This window comes from Coccinella septempunctata, chromosome 4, assembly GCF_907165205.1.
Source record: "Coccinella septempunctata chromosome 4, icCocSept1.1, whole genome shotgun sequence".
NCBI classification, from domain to species: Eukaryota; Metazoa; Arthropoda; class Insecta; order Coleoptera; family Coccinellidae; genus Coccinella; species Coccinella septempunctata.
Genome location: NC_058192.1, coordinates 31,150,391 through 31,164,650, shown reverse-complemented (window position 1 = coordinate 31,164,650; position 14,260 = coordinate 31,150,391). Strand labels below are relative to the sequence as shown.

Below are 14,260 nucleotides of genomic sequence, written 5' to 3'. Positions count from 1 at the left end.
CCTTAAAACGACCGACACGAAGAGTTGCGGCTGGAGCCGAATGACTGTCCGAATGCAAGAATTCGGGGCTACACGATTCATCGCCCATGCAGGGACGAACTGCTAGATTATGATTGAAATAAACAAAACTGCAGGAGTCGCATGAAAGTTTTACATTAATAAATTATATAAATAACCGTGGAAAGTAATATTTTCATTGAAAATCGTATGGGAAGGTAAATAGCATAAAAGGATTGATTTCTTGTGATTTCTTGTATGGGGGGCTGTAGCCCTATAGCCCTCACAGACCAGCCGCCACTGGGTGCAAGTATTTTACAAGATGAGACATACATGGATGACACACTTTCAGGAGGTTATACGCTACAGCAGATACAACAGATAGTTTTATATTCAGAGTCGGAAGTATCTCTGACTGCGACGATATGAATATCACTAAGAGGGTTATTCTTTCTAAAATAGCCAAACTATTTGATCCTCTTGGGTGGCTTTCCCCTGTGATTGTCACAGCAAAGATTTTCATACAAAAGCTTTGGATTAATAAAATCGATTGGGATGATCAGTTGGATACTGACATGACCAGACAATGGCTGTGTTGGTACCGAGATCTCTGTGTTCTAAATGGTCTCAAACTCAATCGCTGGTTGGGTTATAATCCTGATGCTAACCTCTGCGAGATCCACGGTTTTGCTGATTCTTCATGCTTGCTTATGGAGCTGTGGTGTATCTTCGTATTATCAGTGGAAATGAGGTTGTAGTGAACTTACTTCAAGCTAAAACAAAAGTGTCTCCTATAAAACCCTTACTTACTATCCCCAGGTTGGAGTTGTGTGCAGCTACTCTGCTAGCTAAACTTTCTCGAAGAGTTGTTGATGCTTTACACATAAAAAACTGTAACGTACATCTGTGGTCCGATTCCACTGATGTGTTGTTTTAGCCGAATGATCATCCTTCACGTTGGCCTATATTCATTGCGAATCGGTGATCCAAAATACATACTTTGGTTCCTGATGCTTCTTGGAGACATGTCAGAGGAATTGAAAATCCAGCTGATTGTATTTCTCGAGGTCTGAAGCCAAGTGACTTGCTTAACTATCAGTTATGGTGGCAAGGTCCTAAATGGCTGTCTAGAGATAATGAACCATTTGCAACCACCTCTCAAAATTCAGTTGAGAGTCCCCGCTCATCGCTAATCAATAATCATAGCTTCACCTCTACTTTGGTATCATATCATCCTAAACCAGTTTGGGATCTACTTGAGAGATTTTCAAGTGTACAGAAACTCTTGAGAGTTACAGCTCATATTTTACAATTTCTCAGTAAATTGGTGGACAAAGTCAACTTGTCTCACAAGTGCACAATGTTTTCATTCAGTTGGTTCAAAAACGTTCAGACTTCTTATAACTTAGAATTGAACACTCATGAATTGAACAGGTCTCGTCTAGCATGGGTTTACTTAGTGCAACAATCTTATTATTCGAAAGAGATCAAATTGCTGAGAGAAAGTTGCCCAATACAAAAAAATACCAAAATTTTGAGGTTGGATCCCTTACTGAGTAAGAGTTTGATCAGAGTGGGTGGTCGACTGCAGAACTCATTTCTTGAATTTGAAGAAATGCATCCTATGATTTTGCCATTTGAATCGCCATTATCATCACTTCTTGTTAAATTTTACCATTCTAAAACTTTGCATGGTGGTGTTAAATTAACACTTGCCACACTAAGAAGAGACTTTTGGATAGTTCGTGGGCGACAGCTGGTGAAAAGCATAATTCACAAATGTCATTCTTGCTTGAGAGACAGAAGAAGCGCAATGTATCAGAAGTTGGGCAATTTACCCGAGTTTCGAACTCGACCTAGCCGTCCTTTTCCCAAGGCTGGTGTGGATTATGCCGGGCCTCACAACATTAGAGCTTCTCCTGGTCGAGGCCAAAAAACCTATAAAGGTTATATTGCCTTATTCATTTGCTTAAGCACACGTTCTGTACATCTAGAGTTGGTCTCTGGTTACTCATCCAAAGAATTCATTGCTGCCTTCAGAAGGTTCACTTCTAGGCGTGGATTTTGCTCCGATATTTATAGTGATCGTGGAACAACCTTTGTTGGAGCGGATAAAGAACTTAGGGAATTATTTGAGAAATCTACTGCCTTCATAGATACTGTTTTTAGAACTCTTGTTGCTGAAGGGACCAACTGGCATTTCAATCCGCCCGCTGCTCCCCATTTTGAAGGAATATGGGAGGCTGCAGTCAAGTCTGCCAAACACCATCTGCGACGAGTCGTAGCCTCGCATACTCTTACATTCGAAGAATTTTACACACTGCTGACGCAGGTAGAAGCCTGCTTGAACTCTAGACCTTTAACGAGCTTGCACGATGATATTAGTGACATACAGCCGCTTACTCCGGCACATTTTTTGATTAATTCACCTTCTTTCATCGTTCCTGAACCTTCTTGTTCAGATTTCAAAATTTCTCCTGTCACCTCCATATCTGCAGTCACTTCAAGTTAGAAATAAATGGCAGTTCAATCAGCCTTCTCTTCAATCGAATGACCTTGTTTTGATTACAGCTGAAAATACTCCCCCCGCCAAGTGGCCTTTAGCACGAGTTGTAGAAGTATTTCGTGGTAAAGATGACTTGGTTCGCGTAGTAAAATTACGAACCGCTACCACCGTCTTAGAACGTCCTGTTCATAAGTTGATTTTGTTGTCAAAAGCAGTGCCTGAAAGCGATGCCTCTTAATATATTGATTTATTGATGTATCTTTGTATTCACAGCTATTTTCATTTAGATATTTGTGTTGACTACAATTTCTTTTTGCCTCTCATGCCCTTATTAGATACAATATTCTCATTTATTTTCGATTTGCCTGATATGCTGTGTATTAGTATTAGTATAGCTTTGTCATTTTACACATATAAAATGAAGTGGGTGGAATGTTAAGATCCGTCACTGTAAAAATGCATTTAATTTATATTTCCATCACGCATGCAGCGAAAGAATCTCGACATATGTTGACGGAGATTGAGATAATGTGAATTAAGCAGATTTTATTCGACTTTGACAACGAATAAATATCATTGTTAATTAAAAAGTCTTTCTTCCTGCTTTCCAAGAAATACGATCTAATAAACAACTTATACAGTCCACTTCTCCCTGAAAATGGATGATGAATAAAGTCCATTGATAACAAAGGACATTGCATCAACTGGCCGAAGATGAAAAGGCAACTTATCCAAAAGAGCAGCCACATTAATATTGAATAATATTTACGTGGGTGATGCATTAATAGGTGCAGATTCGCGAACCGAGGCGATGCCAATACGACAGGAATTAACCGAAGTAATGAGAAGGGGTGGATTCAATTTGCGTAAATGGAAGGGTAACGTAGATACAGACCCCCAGACTCAGGACCTAGCCCTCGGAGAGCAATGTGAGAAAACGTTAGGAATCATTTGGAAAACAACAAGATACACTGCACTATCACGCTAAGGATAATAAAGTGGAAATCACGTCAAAAAGGACATACTGTCCAACATAGCGTCCATCTACGATCCACTGGGGCTTTTAGCGCCTCTTGTGATAGTGGCCAATGTACTATTACAAGATGTACGGAAAATTCAATGTACATGGGATGAAAAATTACCACAAGGCATCGAAGAAAGTTGGGCAAAATTCAAGTATGATCTAAAAGGAATAAATAACCTTAGCGTCCCAAGAAGGGATCTTCCTGATGGCATATTCAGCTACGATTTACATAAAAGCAACTACCCCCTCTACCAAGTACACGTCAACTTATTGACACCAAAGGCAAAAGTCGCACCACTAAAAACCAAACGTACACAACTAGAATTATAAGGAGCTGAATTGCTAAGTACGTTGATGAAAAAAGTTATTGCGGCTCTGGATGTGAATAATATACCAATAACATGTTATACGGATTCAATTATTGTTTTATCAAATTACAAACAATCAGAATAAACAACAAGGTGTTTTCATAACAAACCGGGTAAACAATATCAAACAGAATATCCCACCAGCTCGCTGGCGACATCTGAGCACAAAGAAAAATCCAGCAGATTTAGCATACAGGGGAACTTCCATAGGAAGTCTACAAGAGTCTATATGGTTCCAGGGACCAGAATAGTTACGAAAAAAGGATGAGAGTGAAAATGTTGAAATACCAATGCCCCCAGCGTTAAAAATGGTGGATGAGACAAAAACCGTAATGACAATACAAAAAGAAGCACAAGATCAAGAAATCAGCGCTTCATCGTGGAACGAAACCAAGAGAAGCATCGCATACTGCATCAGATTCATCGAAAGGTGTAAACAAATAAATAATCACCCAGATTATCTGACTCTAAAGGAATTACAATACAGTGAGGAACTACTCTACAGGATGATACAAAAAAATCATTATCAGTTTGAGATTCCAGACCTGAATGAAAAATAGGAACAGCAAGAGGAGAACGCAGTGGAGATGCAACCATCAAACCACAGCAGACTGATTAATAACGCCGTTCACTCTAGCAACGAGGAGCACCCGATATACGCAGACATGTACGGACATTGCGGACATCTCGATCCGAGGACACCTTTTGATCCCGGTCCATTTTAAGAGACTGCAATATGTTAAGCCAAAAAATGGACTCAACAGAAAATAAATTAATGTAGGAAATATTTCATCATATTCATAGCATAAGATAATGTAACAATCAGAAGGTTGATTGAAGTAGCTAATTTTTATAATATATTGTCGTCTAGCCTTGCACCAAATAAAGGAACCAAAGAATACTCAACTAAGCAAGGTCGGCGCCATGAATCACATTGTCAACTATTGTTTACTATTCTTAATTATTGGTGTACATAAACTACGACTCGTTTGTGTAACAATCAGAGTCCGCAGTTAGCTTGTTCAATAAACGGTTATCAGTGGAATCTCCAACTTTTGCCTTTCATAAAGAAAACACCTTCCTCCTTTCTTCTTCGTCCTAGCCCTTTCTCGTTATGCGGGGTCGGCTTTCCTAATTTTGAGGCGCCATTCATCTCGCCGATAAGCGTCATCAGCTGACAGGCCCAACTCCCTCATGTCCCTCTGGACATTCGTCATCCAGGTAGTCAGGGGCCTGCCTCTCTGCCTATTCTTAGTAGCCATGGAAAGGCTTTTCTTCACTACGTGATCTTCCGGTCTACGCATCACATGTCCAAACCACCTCAATATGGATTCCTTCAATTTTTCGGTAATTGGTGCCACCTTGAAGCTACCCCGTATATACGCATTTTGAACCCTATCCATTCGTCTTGTACCCCTTGTTTCGCTACCGTATAGTAAAGACGGTCTAACGGCATCCTTGTAGTCACAGAGGGTGCTTGACAACCACTTGTTCCATCCAGATGTTACTCTGTGATAAATCACAGAGTAACAGCTGATATAAATATCAGCCCAGGGTATCTAAACTTATTCACTCTTGTAAGAGTTTCTCCGTCCAGCTTGAGCTCGTTACCCGAGCTGTCAGGGCCGAAGCTGAACACCATGTACTCCGTCTTAGCCCTGCTAATACGCAATCCGTTTGATTCGAAAGATCTCCTCCATTGCTCCAAACTGTCCTGCACCTCTCGCCAACTTTCCGCTATCAAGGCCACGTCATCAGCATAGAAGAGGTTCCACGGTATGGGTTTTTGAATTTTTTTATGAGGTAGTCAATGACGACAAAATAGCATAGGGCTAAGAGCACTTCCCTGATCAACCCCAACGTTGACGCTGAAGCTGGACTTCGGACACTTGTTTGTGCGAGGGCCCGACTCAGATGGAGCGGCCACATTCTGAGGATGCAAGACACAAGACTCCCCAAAATAGCTCTATACGGCGAACTCACTGAGGGAGCCCGGAAACCAGGAGGCCAGTATAAGCGGTTTAAGGATACACTACATCAATCCCTAAAATCAGTTAATGCTAATCATAACTGGGAACAACTAGCGTTAGACAGGTCACAGTGGAGGTCTTTGGTCCACAGTTATAATGGAGAATCGAGAAGGATACAGCGGCGGCCAGATCTGGTTGGAGACTATCCATGCCCTGAGTGTGGAAGGATCTGCAGGTCACGGTTGGGTCTCTTAAGTCACAGGAGGGCACACAGTCGCAACTAGCACTAAGAAGTTACAAGTCTGTTCGAATTTTTTTTTTTTTTTCCTTCTTCTTTTTGTAGATTTATTCCCGGTAACGGGATATAGCAATGAATGAATGAATGAATGCAATACATATCCGCAATCAGATCTATATACAGCTCCGGAACGCCTTGGGATCTTAAGGCTTGCCATATTAAAGTTCTTGGTACGCGATCAAACGTTTTTTCCAGGTCCATAAAAACGATCCAAAGATTTTGTCTGTTCTCCCGAGCTCTTTCGATCAATAACCTCTCGGCATGCATTGCATCAGTGGTTCCCTTCCCAGAAGTAAACCCATATTCTGTCAGACTTATCAGGCTCTTGAGGCGGCTACTCAAGACACGCTCCCAAATCTTGAGGGTGTGCGATGTGAGTTTAATACATCTGAAGTTACCGCAATCTCTAACGTCGCCTTTATTTTTATAGAAAGGGATCATTATACTTCCTCTACAAGATTCGGGCATCGCTCCCTCGGCCATAATTTGATTAAATAGCATCGAGAGCCATATCTCCCCATTCTGTCCTAGCAATTTCCACAGCTCAGCCGGTATATCGTCTGGACCTGTTGCTTTATGATTTTTCATTTTAGAGATTGCTTCTCTCACCTCTGACGGTGTTATCTCATTTATGGGTCCTTTCGTTTCTGGTTGCGATTCTTCTTGTTGCCTAGGAAACTCCTCGTTTAATAAGTCTTTGTAGTGCTCATACCATCTATCACAGATATCCTTGTCATTCGTTAGCAATGTGCCCTCTTTGTTTTTAATATATTTCGTGGTTTTAAAGTCCTTGCTTTCATTATATCAACGTTTTGCCACTCTATATAAGTCGTTTCCAGTGGCCATTTCTAGCTTCTGGTAAAAATCGGAATCAGCTTTCTCTTTTTCAACTGCCACTATTTTCCTAGCAGATTTTTTCGCTTTTTTGTAATAGAAAAAAAAAACACCTTCCTCCATCTCATAAGTTGGACTATGGGAATTCACAATTCATTCGGGATAATTTGAACGATGTAACGCGCGGATCTACATTGTTGCAGCAAGACGCTGCAAAATCATTTATTCAAGGAAAAATGATTTCGATTTGTGGTATAAAGCAGCTGACAAAACGATTCTAGATTTTAAAGATTTTAGGTAATGAGCGCTAATAGTGTGCTGCAGAAAAAGAGCAGGAAATTCGGTTGAATAATGTAGTGATTGAAAGAATCCGATCTGTGCGTGGAAAGTCTGGTGGTGGTAAGATTTCTCCGCCGATTAACATCGGGTTTGAGCGATGTGTGCAAAAAAGATAAGGGTTTCTGAATTGATTTCTTTTCTCTCGTTTTGGCTTCAGAGAAGACGTTAATATAGCCCAGAGTCCTGAAATCTCCTACTATTTCGCTGATTATTAATTTTTTATTGTTTTGATAGAAAGTATGATTCAACTCATGATTCTGTTGATGGTAAATATTGTTTGTTGTTTTGCGCTCCTGACATGTTGTTTTAAGAAATTAAAGTGAGTGTATATGAAAAAGTTCGGCTTTGTTTCAATAGATTTGGTTGTTAAATTCAACCAAAAATTTCATTTAAACATTCTCTCCAGAAAAATATAGAATATATGAGCTGTACCTACCTGGTTGAACCAGCCGTACATCTAATATTTTGTCGACCTGTGAATTGTACGCCGTGATGTGGAACACACATTCAGGTGAATCTTGAATGCAGGTTATGTTAACAGGAACTAAATCTTCACTGACTTGCTGCCATTTCACCGTACCAGCTCCACTAGCTGATACGTGAAAAACTTCTGCCCACAGCCTGAAAAAAGAAATTCAATCAAAAACATCATCTGCATGCTAATACATCCTAATATATCCATATTTTTGAATAACTAGCTAGCGCTGCTGAATATGCGATTTTATATTAACGTTTACGGCCAGGCGTTGAGACTGTTGTGGCGTGCTATAGTGTCAACTCATAAGTTTATAGTGACTTGGAATCGCACATGAATTATGAGTTCTGTCGAAAGTACGACGCCGTCAATTTCATGAGTTCGAATTCGATACAATCACCTTGTCATCATGAATATTCAACTTAGTGAAAAAGTTTTTGTTTGAAGTCATGAGACTTGACGCACCAGAGTCAATAAACCAACCTCTATTTTCATTATCGTATTTGGAATTAATGCAGAAACACAAATCATCCTCACACTCAATAGCTGACTCAACCATATGTGTATCCTATAGCTTCTTTGATATTCTTTTTTGCTTTTGATTTCATAAAAATAGTAGTCCTTTTTCAGATTTCCCTTCTTGTTATTATGACTTTAGCATTGCGGCTCTCACACTCCTCTCCAGAGGGACATTCATGCATCCCAGATATCAAAAGGATTAAGCTCTGCTTAAGTCCTTTCCAGGTTTTCGGGCTCGTGGTGGAGATCGAATTCGGGTCGCTCCTCGTTTATTCGCTGTCGGTTGGATTCCTGATCCTCCCGCACTTCCTGTCGGAGCAGACGGTGTTCCTCTACATTCGCCATGCACTTGCGTATGGTTCTTGCCGTTCCCAGCATTACTGTTTCCTGCATAACTCTATTAATATTTTTGTCCAACTGAGTTCTCTGGTAGTTTCTACGGTATCAGGCGTGTAGATGAAATGACAATTAGGATGATCTTGACATCTTTCAGCTTCCACTGTCTCCTAGTTTGTTCCTCGAGATATCTGTATTTTGAAATTTTTTTCAGTGTGCCTATCTAGAAGATTATTATTGTTTGGAATCGCACGTCGATGAATAATGATCTGTTATCATCCTAATTCAGCAATATGAGATCTGGTCTATTGTGGGTTATTTTCCGGTCTGTGAGAACCGTGCGATCCCAGTAGAGCTTGTGATGTTCCTTTTTTACCTCATAAGTTGGTTTTTTATTGCCAATTTTTGGTGAAGAATTTTGGCAACAGCATTATGTCTATTCTTGTACTCCGTGCCCGCGAGCTGACATCCCACCGATGATGTGCTGGATAGTTTCGCGGGTCGAGCAGCCATAACCACAGCTATCATCCGTCACTGAGGCATCCTTGGCGATATATTTCATGTAATTTCTTGTTGGAATCACCTGATCTTGGATGGCGAGGATGAAGTCTCGGGAACCAACCTTCCGGAATTCAACCAGTAGGTCGACGCAGATATGTCAACGTAATCATGAATAACCTCGTTATGGTTCTTTCATGCAATCAGTTTACGCATTTTGCTTTCTGCAGAGTGTTCGACTGTTTCCAAGTAGTCCTGTTGTAGCTTTAACCTTAGAATATAGAATAACAGGAAGGAGCATATTGCTCATTTCAATTTGACCGGAATATAGGGGAAATATAGCCGACATATATTTTCGTTTCAACAGTGGCGTAGGACACTTTGAAGTTTTCAAAAAACTAACTTCAATAGTCAGTTGATTCTGATTGATCAAAAAAATTAGGAAAGCACTGACGTGAAATCAGAAGCTTTTTCAAGCTCGTTCAAATTAATAATCAAACCGAAAATTCACCCCTCCTAACACTGCCTGGCTATATACTTAATGGTATTAAGGTCTCTGGCTTAACATCACCTACGCCCATGGAGTGTTATTGTCATGGAATAACCTTGTTATGTCATGAAATTCAGGAATTCATAATTAATACCTGATATTCAGCTTAAAAGAATCACCTACCTATGAATTATTCACGCTTAAATATCCAAAATCCTTATTTCTAGCAAATTTCAAAAATCCAAATTACCAAAATTAAAGTTGAAATATCACTTTGTTCATTTGACTTCCAAGTCTACCACCTTCCAAATCAAAATTTGGAAGACCAATATGGCCGTTTCCGTCGCACAATTCCCGTCACATTTATTCGAAAAAGCTCCTTTCTGATATTCTATGTTCTAAGGCTTTAACGGAGTAGAAATGTAGAGGCGCAAATACTTATTTTATGATAGTTCAGTCATAGAACCATATAGATCCTTAGAATATAAAATAACTACATATATTGAAAAAGTATCTTTGAACATCAGTTTGAACTGGACGTGTGTGTGTTGCTGTGCAATACATTCTCGAAAATCTCTGGTAAATCGCAACCTTTCTATCAGAAACTTACAGATTCATTATTTATTTTATGTTGCCTGTTAACCCTTCAATTAGTTTCTTGCATTTTCGTGGTTTAATTGTAGCTAAATTCACAATTTTTATGTTTTGTTTACATTCTTTCTTATTCGACACCGCGTCGGTTGACCTTGAGCCTAACTCGTTCGGCCGGCAACTCTGACCGCAGGGCGTGTACCCACGTTTCGGTCTGCTCGATACTGGAGATCGCCTTCCGCCGTCTTTTTTTTTACATTCAGTCTGTAATATTTAATATTTCCGTTCTCGTTGCTGCATTGTAGCTGATCCCACTATTTATATATACTTTTGTTTACATTCTTTCCTGCTTGTCGCCGCGTCGACTGTCTTTGAGCCTGGGAGGTTTGACCGTCCCATATACAGTGTACCCAAGTTCCAGTCTGCTGGAAAATAAAATAGTGATATTCTCTTTTTTTCCTATATCTTCTCTTTCTTTTCCTGACCGTGACCTTCCCATTCTGTGAAAGCCCTTCTCATAGGTCCGTGAAGGTGAAAAGTCTTTTCCTTTCCATCCCGTTGCAGAGAGAATACTGATTACAGCAACCATGCCGCGCATTTGTACTATTTGTAGTGAGGTAGGCTCTCCGAAGTTTATTCGGTGCGTGAAATGTAGGAAGCATTTCCATTATGATTGCGTTAATCTGACGGGAGACGATGTTGCTAGTTTGGGAGAGGATAAGGAGGGATGGGCGTGCTCTGCGTGCACACCTGGTGTGAGGCAGCTTCGGAGTGGCTCTCAGGGGTAACGACATGCATCTCAGTCATCCGTGGCGCGCTTGGACGGGGATGTTGGTGGGGGTGAGATGATGATGACTGTTAAACACTTCGAGGTGTTAATGGATCAGATGGGCAATCTGACTTTCAGCATGAAACAAACGTATTGAGAGACGCCAGGATGACCTTCCCGGCCATCTGAATTGTTCCGATGCTATCACCCGGCACGCCAAAATACTGGCTGATCATGATGCTGCGTTGAGATCTTGTGAGGGGGAGATTTGTGAACTGCGCTCGGGCCAGACTGCACTATCCGATAATTTGTCATTTATTATTAACAGGGTGGCCGGCGTTGAATCCTCCGTTGCTGGAGGCTGTTCACCAGTGGCCGTGGATGCCCTATTATCTTCTGAAATTCTGGATCAAGTAATCAGGTCTTATAACCTTATACTAACCAACGCACCGGAGAGCGCCAATGGCTCAGAGGATACCAATTTGGCATCTGGTATCGTGGAGCACATCCACAAGTCATCAAACCTTTCACTGGTAAGCGTATCCAGACTTAGATCAAAGGCCTCTTCCAATTCTAAGCCTAGATGGATGAGGTAAGTGTTTTCTAAACCAGAGGTTGTTACTAGCATACTTCGCAATAAGGCTTCTCTACGTGCACATCCCAAATTTCGAAACATATCAAAACAGGATTTGAAAGAGCGACAAAAGCGTGGCGAGAAGGATCTCACCATCAAATATATCCAACACACTCCCAGAACTGTGAATTGCCCACAGCAGCCCTCTTATTCCGGAGGTTCAAAAAACTAAACGACCTTACAGTCTGGCCAATTCTCTACACCAATATCCAGTCAATATGATCCAAATTTGATGAACTCATTGCTGTGGTTCAATTACATAAACCATTAATCATTTTTATCACGGAGACTTGGTCAAAACCGTCGATTTCCGATTCTATTATTCTTATCCCAGGCTTTTCTGTTTATAGATGCGATAGTTTCGAAGCTGTGGGTTATCGCGGTGTCTGCATCTTCATTAGTGATGAAATCTCTAAAATTTTCAAATAAGATTTAGTTCAGAATGATTGGCAGGGCGTGGACAACCTTTTCTTACACATTTATGATCAGCAATCTTCGGTTTTTGTTGGATGTGTCTATCGACCCCGTCCCTGTGACTCGGACCATGATTGCATACAATTTCTGAATAGAGCTTCCTCGCTTCATCGCAATTTCTTAATCACTGGTGACTTCAATCGTCCAGACATCGACTGGACCTTTGCAGTTATTCCTCCACAGAGCTCAGCCTCTTATCCATATGCAGAGTTTATTCTTAACTCAGGATGTCGGCAGCTGGTGTCCCCCATTTTCGATTTTCAGGTACACCTCGAGACGTTGAAGCAGGTAGATGTGTTGAATGATACCAGTGCGATACGTCATCTCTCGTGTTGTAAAAGAGAAAGTGGAAGAGAAAGTCGAAGTGAAAGTGTACACTAGCGAAGCTACGGAATTTTTGATTCCGTCTACGAAACTTCCGAAGTTTTTTGTAAGTTCTATAAGTGCATGTGTTATAGAGCGGAAATTCGTTCAAATTCAGTGTATTCAGTGTCGAGTCCAGATCATCTCCAAGATCGCTGGTTCCACGGATATCACTGGTGAGTCGATTTATTTTTCTTATAGTATAGAAAATATATAACTTAGCCACATAGCTTAGTAGTAACATATTAGTGAGTATTTCCAATATTCATTATTACACAGAAATACCTCATATAGTTCAATACGTCCAAAAAGCCATGTCGGAGGTCTCAGACAATGAGAGCTCCTACATGGAAGCTACGGACACTGAAGAATTCATCGATAGAGAAGCAGAGGAGTTTGTAAGGCTCAAAGAAGAGAATGAGCGATTGAAGGCTCAAATAAATAAATTAACTGAAACCGTAGCTCAGTTGGTCGGGGAGATACGCCTCTTGAGAGAGGAAGTTAATAAAATTAAAGCGCCTCAATCCCCTAGTTTTGAGGAAATTGCAAAACACATTACGGCACAGAAATCCCCCACATTTGCAGAAATTGCAAAGCCGGTAGCGGTCCCCAAAAATTCCTCCAAACAGGAAGTAGCTCCAGAACCGGAAAAGAAGAAAAATTTTGCAACTCAAGTTGCAAAAACCCAGAACGCACCACCCACAAAACGCGCGCGTAAAGAAAGTGCATCTTCAGACGAAGAGACCGCAAAAAAAAGCAACGGAGATACCAAAAAAAGGTAAAATTCCACCCATCACGACGATGGGTACAGCCTCAGCTCAACAGAAAACCACTCCAGTGGAGGAGAGGAAAGAAAAAATCCCCCCAGTCACCCTGAGAGGTACGTCAGAATGGACGTCAATTTCCAACGCGTTAATGCGAAACGGAATTAAATATAGCAGAGCGACAACTGTGAAGGACGGAATTAGGGTCGTTCCACAAACCGCGGAAGACCACAGAAGGATGACGGACTTCCTTCATAAAATAAATAGGGAGTTTTACACTCTTCAACGGGAGGAAGAAAAGAAAATCTACACGGTAGTGAGATATCTACCGCTGGATGCAGATATCCCGCCGATCCTTGACGACCTCAAGGATCAAGGGATCGTCGATGCTGAGGTCATAAAAATGACCTCAAATATAACTAAGAGGCCGATGCCCTTATTGCTGGTTAAAACCCAGAATAAGGGTATCTTCGAGGTGAGAAGGCTCTACAACATGAACTGTGTGGTTGAACCTAAGAGAAGGACGACCGGGCCTGGACAATGTTATCGCTGTCAGCGATATGGACATGCCCAAAGTAAGTGCACTTTTCCATGGAGGTGCGTGAAATGCTCTGGTAATCACAGCTCCAAGGAGTGTACGCTTACCAGGGAGAACGAGGAGCGAAATGCCTCTTGTGTTCTCTGTGGAGAGCAAGGACATCCAGTCGGCTACAAGGGATGTAGCGAATGGAAATTGGTCACTAAAAAGACCAAGAGATCGCCAAGATCGAACCAGACCAGCTCGAGGCCAACACAAAATACACCGAAGCCATCCCAAAACTCTTCGGAAGTGAAGAAACCCCAGGAAACTGCAACCAAAGTGGTCAAAGAGACGAAGAATCCAGAGAAAAAGACGGAAAAGGCAAAAACCGTCAAAAAAGCCGAAACCAGGAAAGGAATTTCTGGAATCACTGAGGAACTGGATAAGTTCACGAAAAACCTCCTCAGCACGGTGATGCAGAATCTGGAGAA

General features: G+C 41.2%; 1 protein-coding gene across 1 annotated transcript in view; it reads right to left on the bottom strand.

The window, feature by feature from the left end:
• The window catches only part of LOC123311362, a 1,278,848-nt gene that overhangs the window by 1,185,151 nt on the left and 79,437 nt on the right, over positions 1 to 14,260 (bottom strand). Inside the window, exon 3 of the mRNA XM_044895271.1 lies at positions 7,773 to 7,957. Within this exon, the coding sequence (XP_044751206.1) occupies positions 7,773 to 7,957 (185 nt within the window). The remainder of the gene's footprint in view (positions 1 to 7,772; positions 7,958 to 14,260) is intronic.